Raw genomic sequence first — 10,203 nt, 5'->3', positions numbered from 1 at the left:
CATGGCTGTGCAACTAGCATTGCCAGATTCGCAACAGGGAGGGGATGGAGCTTGTCCAGACACACGAAGAACGGGGTGAGGAAAAGGAAGTAACTTTAAGTTTGTTACGTTTGTTACAAGTTTTTTCACTATGTAAAATCTAGTGTCTTTAAATTTTTTACTAACTTTTCCACACTGAAATTCACGACTCACGTTTGTTTAGCATGACGTTTTTCTTGATTATATTATGTATTTGTAGTAAGTATGAGAAAAATATTGGAAGTTTTGGCAAAAAGGTAAGTAAATATTAAATTGAGTTTTCCAATTAAATATAGTGAAAAGGGTTATGTTTGTTTACACACAAAAGGAAAATATTTATTATTTATTTATGATGTCAAAACATTCATATTCTTAAAAGATTGTTTTTTCTCCGTCAACTTTCCATTTTGTTTGTGTGTTTAGAAAACAGGTTTAACAGAAAATATAAAGTTTGTGAATAGAATTGTTTGTTTGTATGCAACATTAATAACCGCGCCATTATTCCATGGCTAGAAATTAGCCTCAATGATTTGGAATCGAGGGGATTATCCCTCTTTATAACATTAATAACCACATTAAAATTGCTAATAAATACTGTTTTATAAATTTTGCAGTTTTTTTTATGTTTATTTAAACGAGTAAAATACGATTTTACCATTATAAATCGTATTATCGTATATATATTTTAATATTAAAAGGAAGTAGTATTAGGGTCGTATGACACTATGCTAAAATTATAACTAATTTCAGTAATTAACTAAGAACTTTTTAATCTTGCATAGTATCATACAGAAACTGCAACATTTTTGTTGCAATTTGTGGATGATACTATGCCTCTGCACTCAGTGCAAAAGTTCATGTAAATCGAAATTGTCATGATTAGTATTAGTGTTCAGTTATTCAATAGTTCTTTGCTATCCTTTTTTTTATCTGTGTTCAGTGCCCACTGCCCAGAATTCAGATTAGATAAGTACTGTTCAGTTCAGTGTTAAAAAATTGTAAATAGTTTTATTCCGAGTTTTATTATTTTTTAATATAATATAGTTTGCATTGATTTTTCTTAAAACTAATCATTTTGTGTACACATTTCTGGAAAAAGGAGAAATGAGTGCCGATGTTTTAAAAAAATGTAAGTTTATAGAAAACAAACGCCGGTAAGGTGTTAAACTTAGGTTAAGTATAGCAAAGAAATTCTGTGTTTTGGTAGCTTTTGTATTTCGAAGTAAAAATAATTCTCGTCATTGCTGAGTTTCTATTCCTGAAAATACTTCTGCTACTAAAAACTCCTAAGGATCTATCACATAGAAATTTGGAGGATAGATGAGAGAATTGTTTACCTTAATTTTTTAATTGTATACCCTTCATATGAGCAGTCACATGCAGATGGATAACTGTTTTTCTAGTCCGTTAAATAAATTAGAATTCAGTACGACACTTATATTCCAAGATTTAAATAAGAGACCAGTGTAAGAAACCTCATATTTTAAGAGAATACCTTCTATTATCCAGAACACTTTTAAAGCATTAGTTGCCCCCATATTTGCAATAATAGAAAGACTTCCACTCGAATAAATTATTAAATGAAATGTTTTATTTTATATTTACAAAATGGAGCATTTTGAATCTCTGTCGTAATCAAATGAAAATCAGAACGTCTGTGCAACCCTACTGTATACTAAAGATTGAACTGTTAAACAAAGTTACAATTTTTTGCTCTACAGTATATAGTGTGTACAAGTTTAACGTTTGCTTCATTTCTTTATATAAAAAAATATCTTACTAACATATTTGTTCAATGTAATTGAATTACTTATTCAGTTATTATTTATTGTACATGTACTAATTTATATAATATTTATTATTATTTTACTTTATATTTTTAGCTTCACCGAAAACAAAAGAAAAAGATATCGAAAATGGAGCAGAACCTTCTGCACCAATAACAAAAAAGGGTATTCTAACTTCATTCAAGACTGGAAAGCAAATGGCTATTCCAGATACTGATATTGTAAGTGAAAAATTTTGAGGCTATCAATATTTTAATTAAAACTTATGTTTCAGTTTGGTAGATGCCGATTTGTAACGGAATTTGAAAAATTAAATAGAATAGGTGAAGGAACATATGGCATCGTTTGTAAGTGTCTCTACTTAATTCTCAACTACTAATTAAGTATATGCTCATAGGGTTTGACTGATTTGAGCATTTGTTAAATATATCTGATATGTCCATGTAAATTGTGGGGATCCAAAATTTATGATTCTTCATATTCATGAATTATAAATGCTACAAATCGAAGAAGTACAAAAATTGTGGCTAGAAGTACATTTTGTATGTTTCGAGTGAAACATCAGAATGGGTCACTTACTTTGACAAAAGTTTTTTACTTTTGTAATAATCTATGATAAATATCTATTATTATTTAAGCTTACCCTTTATGGTAACAAATAAAATATTACATAGTATATTTTGCAAAAAAAGATAATGCCATTATTTTTTGAGTGAATAAATTATTCATAAGCCGCATTAGTGCAGGTTCAGGAATAAAAAACGTATTTTATCTTGACTAGGGATTTTGAAATTAAGTTAATTGATAAGAAGCTTCATGCAAATTTAGTTAGTTTAGAGTTTTAATGAAGGAAATCACATTAAATCTCACATTTTCATTTACTTCTCTTAATATGAAAACAGCACTTTCTAATCTCATTACTTCACTATATTTGAGCATTTGAATAGAATCTTCTATGGCCTTTATTTTATTTCTAATTTTTCTCCACAATAGATCTTTAAAAGGGGGGGGGAGGGATTGATTGCTGATATAGTAAGAAGGTAAAAAGTATATTGATGTTGGATGGTACATTTAAAGGTATTTTTGAAGAGCTTCTTGAATAAGAATAGCTGATGTACTAACTAATAATTTATATTGGGATGTTGAATAAATTCTTGCTGTTTTTTTGTAAAAATTTTTATTTTTTAAAAACAATTAGTAAAAAACATGTTACTGAAAGTATTGTTCATGGCTAGCCACTACTTTTTCCTATTTTTCTGGCAGTATTTTAATTTCATGTTGAAATATTGACACGTCTTTTGAGGCTATCCAAGAGTCAACCCATTTTGTGGCATCTTCATAAGAATGGAAGTGCTGCTCTGTCAGGCCATGTGCTCTCTATCGGAACAAGAGATAATCAGAAGGGGCAATGTCTGGTGAATATGGTGGAAGGAGTAAGGGGACTTTCCATTTAAGCATTTCCAAGGTTTTCATCAGTATCGCAACATGTGGCCGAGTGTTGTCATGCTGCAAAATCACTTTGTCGTTTCTCTGCTCGTATAATAATTGTTTTTCCTTCAATGTTTGGCTCAAACGTATTAATTGTAGTTGATAGTGATCTCCCATGATGGCTTCGTTTGGTTTGAGCAGTATAGCAAACTACACCTTGCTGATCCCACCAAATGCAGAGCAGAAGCTTGGAACCATGGATATTCGGCATACTCCATGATTTCCTACGTTTATGTATATCTATTTTTGACGTTTCTCGCCTTCAACTGGTACGCCATCCAATGTCCTTGCTTTTCAATCATTCCTAATGATTTCAAACATTACGAAACTGTTGATCCTATTGTGACTCCTAATGATTCTGCAAGATCAGCTAATGTCTGATATGAGTCTTCATGAAATAATACCTCCAATTCTTCAACTTCAAACAATGAGCCAGAGCGTTCTTTATCTTCAACATCAAAATCATTATTTTTGAAGCGACTAATCAATATCTGCATTTCTGTGTGCTTCAGCTGCAGTTTTTTTTTCAATGTGTTACTACACAATCTCCCCATATGTTTTTTTTCGTCGCAGAATTTGATATGAAAAAATAAAGTTTACGCTTTCTCGAAATTATACACTGAGTTTCAACTTTGCTTATACGCTTCTTCATAGGCGCGTTACCATCTTAAACTACACGCTTGCCGTTCTGGTAACGCCATATGTTAGAAAGCAGCTAGAACTTATTCAACGTCCATATATTTATTTAAATATCTTCCGCTTCCCAATGTGGATTATTACTGAAATAGGTTCTTTATTTAATGGTTAAATGTTAATTGTGTTGTATTTTTCTCTTAAATATAATGTATTATTCATTTAGATCGTGCTAAAGATACAGCATCTGACAAAATAGTTGCTCTTAAAAAAGTACGAATGGATCTGGAAAGAGATGGTATACCTGTTAGCAGTTTAAGAGAAATTCAAGTTTTACTAAATTGTAAACATGAAAATATCGTTCATCTTAAAGAGGTTGTTGTTGGACGCAGCTTGGAAAGGTTAGTTTTATTTACATTTTATTAAGAATTTTATTAGTCATAATTATTTAACAAAAAATGTCATATTTAATGATTTTTTACAGCATTTTCTTAGCTATGGAGTATTGTGAACAGGACTTGGCATCGTTACTAGATAATATGCAGGCGCCTTTTACAGAGTCTCAAGTGAAATGTATAATGTTACAAGTTTTAAGAGGTTTGAGATATTTACATCATAATTTTGTTGTACACAGGGATCTTAAAGTTTCTAATTTACTAATGACGGATAAAGGATGCGTAAAGATTGGTAAGTATTATAATACAGAGTAAACTCTTGAGGTGTATGTATGAGTTAATAAAGGTACAATATATTAATAATCGAATATTGATCATTGATCGAATATGATCATTGTTTGCATCTAGCTTGAAAGTAATAATTTTCGTAGAAATATCTGTGAATTCAGTATAAATCAGTAGAATTTATTTCAATCAGATTTGATTATTGAAAAATCAATAAAGACTGCTACATTCCTGTATGATGATATGCAGTGCTACTGCTACTGCTACTAAAAATCAATAAAGACTGCTACATTCCTGTATGATGATATGCAGGTTGCATATCATTTACATATTGTGTGACATGGCACATAATGCGTTTGTTCGACATACCAAATTTTATTAGCACTTGCTTGTTGCTTTGTGCTAACCTGAAATTGAACGAACAATGACTAAATTATCGTTACTTGTCACATTACAGTTTTGGTTAGCGCTTGATTAAAATTGTCAGTGAATTGCCAAATTTAGCTCTTCTTGCGACAATTAGTCTTAGTTTATCGATGTTTCTTTATATCATTGTTGTTTTACTTTTATAGCAGATTTTGGTTTAGCCAGATGGTTTGGTGTCCCACTTAAACCGATGACGCCCCATGTTGTGACATTGTGGTACAGAGCACCTGAACTGTTATTGCAAGCTCCAACACAAACGACCAGTGTTGATATGTGGGCAGCGGGTTGTATTTTAGGTGAACTTTTAGGACATAAACCTTTATTGCCGGGACGATCTGAAATTCAACAGCTCGAATTAATCGTTGATTTACTCGGTGAGTACAAATTATAATAAAATGGATATATATTATTTTACAGATTTTTTTTCCTCTTTCCTGGAAATTTTATTGTGAGTGTAGTTATATTTGATATCCAGTTATTACTATTTATAGTTATTTACTATTTTTTCCATTTTCTTAGTGATGTGTTATTTATATTTGTAGCATATTAAAATTAGATATCACATTTTTTCCTTAAATTTTATTTTTTCAAAATGTAAAATTCTGTATTGATCTAACGTTAAAATGCACAAACTCGATTACTTCACATCTGCTATAATCGTACAAAATGAATCGGTGATCCTGAAGTAAAAGAAAATGTGAAGTAATTGAACCTTGAGGGGTAATTTTTGGACGAAAATAATATGACATAAAAATAGCACTAAAGGATATTTATTAACAAAGGGAAGCCAACATATTAAGGTCAAACGTAAAAATAAATGTGCTTTGGCCAAAATTTTAATTTTTATGAACAAGGCAAACTTGTCTATAAAAAGACAACTGTTCGGTCATTAATACAAATTTCCGCAAATTTCACCGACAACGTTTGACTGTATATTCACCACGATAAATAAATACGATCTATGAAAAAGAAGTTGCATAAAAACTTTTTGGTTTTTGATTTACAGGCCTTCAAAGTTGTCAAAAATAATACTAATTTAATTAATAACTTCATAACCCTTTTACCGATCACGTTAAAATTTGGCACATTTATTTGGACTATTATTAAAACTTTAGTCAAATCGATATACTGGGTGATAGTTTTCTTCGATTACCTCTCCCTTTTAGTGATCAAAACTTTTACAGTGGTCGTATTTTTTTAAAATAGGCAGCAACATTGAAAAGATCGTTTTATTTAAAAAAAAAATATTGTCTTGCGAAAATCGCCTTCAGAAAGCCATTCTTGAGAAAAATGGCATTATTTACAGGTCTGTATGTTTCCGTTTGCTTAGCAGTGTCACGCTTTTAAAACTTTGAGTTCAGTAGGCGATGAAAACAAGATGTCGATTGCTTTGGCTATCAGGTAATGTCATTATTGTCGTGCTTCTTTAGGATTCTCATAAAAAGAGAAGATTCAGTTTGTTGTTTTGAAAAAGCTTAAGATACTAATCGACTTTCTGAGAAATGAAAGATTTTAGCAACTATGTATGAATTTGTTTTATTTCTTTGCGATGGATCAATTGTGCATGTTTGAAAGAATTAGGAAAATATTCTTTTTAGGATCCTCTCAGTTTTTGCCCCTGAATAAACTCGTCTACCTTAAACTTCTTAAGCGTCTTAAGCATCTTAATAGATATTTTGTAACAATCAATCCATTTCTTTAAAGAAACTAAACTTCATTTTTTGCTCATAAGTTGTTAAAATATTTCATTCCTCAAATGCAGTTAATTTGGTATCATGTATTTTTTCAGAGTAGCAAATAAAACATTCTCTCTCTTTTTATTTGAAATCTAGCAATTTTAAGAGAAATCGACGAGAAATTTTGACTGAAATCGACGGATAGTTAGGAAAGTCATTTTCCTGAACAGATTCATAGGCAGGAAAAATATTTTCAAAAAGAGAGCGTCACACATCTCGTACCCCACTAATTCAAAATTCAAATTCAAATTCTTTATTGTTCCTTCGTATACAATACATGAACAAGACAGTGTGGCATAAAGCAAAAGAAAAAGAAGAGAAAAAGTGTTGGTTTATACATAAACAAGGAGAAAACAAAGCAAACAAATAAAAAAGGAGAAAGTTGCAATTAGGCAAAGGTTACATGGTTAGATGATTGCTACACAGTACAGGGATCGTACCCCACTAATGCAGGAATTAAATGTTAAAATATGATTTTTATTGTTTTTCTTATGCCATATATGAGTTTTCAGGTACTAATGAAAAACTATTTGAAAAGTCGGACTTTAACCATGTAATTTGGCTTAAATTTCATTGTTTTTGCCCGAGAAATCTGTAACATCTTATATATTGTATTCGAAATAGTATTATAAGTATCCGATTAATTTTAGGAACACCATCTGACGCAATTTGGCCTGGATTCAGTGAGTTACCTGCACTCCAAAACTATAGCTTAAAACAGCAACCTTACAATAACTTAAAACAAAGGTTTCCTTGGCTTTCAGCGGCAGGTTTACGCTTATTAAATTTCTTATTTATGTACGATCCACGTAAACGGGCAACAGCTGAGGAATGTTTACAAAGTAGTTACTTTAAGGAACCACCACTGCGTAAGTTTTAAGCTAATTTTCCGATAAAATTAATAACGGTAGGATTTATAGCTTGCGATCCAAAATTAATGCCAACATTCCCTCAACATAGAAACATTAAAAGTAGTAAGTCATCGACATCAGATCAAAATACTGGAGCAGGAGACCAAACCAACAATTTACCGGCCATATCAGATTTGGTAAGATTAATGTATCTATATATATATATATATTTCTGGATATCTGTAATAAATTGTTGTGTTTAATATTTCAGCTTGGCTCTATAGTTAAAAAAAGAAGAATGGAATAAATATTTAAAACATTTAGGTTGTACACGTTAATTAAGAAATTTAGTGTTACTGATTTATAAAGAATAAATGAAATATCTTTCAAATGTTTGAACAAATATTCTCATTAACAATATAGGCTATAAAAATGCATAGATATATGCATGAATTTAATAGATTTCTGTATCTCCATCAACACCAACGTAGTGACTACTAATTCAAGAGCTACAGAAATTGAATAGAAAGAAAGTTAAATATTAAAACTAGAAAATTTGTAAAAATAATTTTTAAGTAATGTTTGAGAAGTGCCTGGTGAATTATTTGAATTCAAAATTTAGAGAATATTCGGAAAATGCCTTACATACTGAAGGATATACATTCTGCCCTGAAACGATAAAATTTGTAGCATCGGAACAAAAATTCGTGTCACTAATGTGGAGAATCAGTCACTTACCTATTTCACAAGTTAAATAGATTTATAGTCGACTATAATGGAAGAGAAAGAAATGAATAATGATAAACGGAATTAAACCATTGTTGAAAGTATAAAGAGTGCGTCACGAAGAGGGCCCAGTAGGATTATCTCAAAAAGTAGTCAGAATTGAAATTTGAAAATTTGTATACAGGGGTTTATCAAAAAGGTCTATTGAATGAAAATAGTGTTAACTTCCTCGCACTTCCGGTTATATCGGAAGTCTCTGTTATTTCAAATGGAACACTATGTATATTTATGCATTTTTTAATTCTATGGCAAATTCTAGACTATTTTCATATAAGGTACTATAGACCAAAATGTGACAGTTTTCAAGTTATTACTATTCGAAAAAAATTGAGGGATGTAAGTCATTTTTGAAAATAGAGTAATTCCGACATTTTGCTTTATTTATTAATGAAATTTGGCATGGATAATTTAAGAGCAATGGAATTTAACCAGTCAAATTTGCAAAAAATGATACAGTATTTAAAAACCTGTGGCCAATATTGTGGCGTTGAAGTTGAAGTTAATTTCAAATGATACACCCTGTATATTATTACATTAATGGATGCAGAATTAAATTTCTTTTAAAATTATACTATACTAAATTGGAAATTATTGATTTCAACACAGAAAAATCTACGAGTATGTTAGGTTTATTTAAAGTATCACCCATTTTAATTTAATATATTGAATTATTATTTTTGGTGAAGGTATAACGATAATAAAAATTACAGTTTATTAATCGGACACCCTTTATTATTCAATTCTTTAGAGCATTAAATCCATTGTACATTTTTCTGTATTGAAATCAATAATTTTCAATTTACACAAGAACTGTTAAAACTGTTAACTTTGGGTATAGAGAACTATAGTATCATTTAAAAGTAAATTTAATTGTGCATCCATTAATGTAATAATATACAGGGTGTACCATTTGAAATATTTGAGTAAATTCAACTTCAACGTCACAATATTGGTCACACATTCTTAAACACTCTGTATGAATTTTTGCAAATTTGACATAAACTGGTTGAATTCCATTGCTTTTAAATTATCCATGCCAAATTTCCATAATAAATAAAGCTAAATGTCGGAGTTACTCTGCATAATCACTTAATCTCTGCATAATCACATAATCACTTGCATTCCTCAATTTTTTTCGAAAATTGATAGTAACTTGAAAACTCACATTTTGGCCTATAATACCTTATATGAAATTAGTCTAGATTTTACCATAGAATTAAAAAATGCAAAAATATACAGAGTGTTTCATTTGAAATAACAGATACACCCTGTATATTTTAACACAATACTGAGCATACCATACTAAAAGATGCCTTTGGTGCCAAAAAATGACTAGAAAACATGAACATATGTACGTTGTGCAATTTGCGCACGCTCCATAATTATGCAGCATGACATTTAAATTAAACAGAATGGGATATAAAAATGTAACAACATATCTTACTGATTACAGCAATAATATTTTTACCTGTAAAGACGGGAAATATTAGATTAAATATACAAAAATATAAGAAATTGTTCACTAGTAAAATGTTTATGTGATGTACAATTAAATTTCCGACAAGTTTGATCTTTTTTAGTCAAAAGTTGAAACTAATTGAGGTATATCAGGATGTTGAATATATTCTCGCTGTTTTTTCGTGAAAATTAATGCTTTACTAAAAAAAAAATAGTAAAAATTGTGTCACTGAAAGTATTGTTCATTTCTAGCCACTACTATCCCATTTTTCTGGCAGCCTTTCAATTACAAATAAAAACGACACGTCTTTTGAAACTATCCAAGAGTCGACACATTTTT

General features: G+C 30.1%; 1 protein-coding gene across 1 annotated transcript; it reads left to right on the top strand.

The window, feature by feature from the left end:
* Window positions 1-999: 999 nt before the first annotated feature.
* On the top strand, window positions 1,000-8,010 carry LOC108915891 (cyclin-dependent kinase 10). The gene is made up of 9 exons (XM_018722041.2): window positions 1,000-1,147; window positions 1,902-2,026; window positions 2,080-2,152; window positions 4,153-4,327; window positions 4,411-4,613; window positions 5,179-5,406; window positions 7,419-7,637; window positions 7,689-7,816; window positions 7,891-8,010. Exons 1-9 carry the CDS (start codon window positions 1,123-1,125, stop codon window positions 7,924-7,926), a joined length of 1,212 nt encoding a protein of 403 aa, XP_018577557.1. The 5' UTR covers window positions 1,000-1,122; the 3' UTR covers window positions 7,927-8,010.
* The last annotated feature ends 2,193 nt before the right edge of the window (window positions 8,011-10,203 follow it).

Source organism: Anoplophora glabripennis, unplaced genomic scaffold (genome assembly GCF_000390285.2).
Source record: "Anoplophora glabripennis isolate ALB-LARVAE unplaced genomic scaffold, Agla_2.0 scaffold1540, whole genome shotgun sequence".
Lineage (NCBI taxonomy): Eukaryota > Metazoa > Arthropoda > Insecta > Coleoptera > Cerambycidae > Anoplophora > Anoplophora glabripennis.
This window is presented reverse-complemented; position numbering and strand designations above follow the sequence as displayed.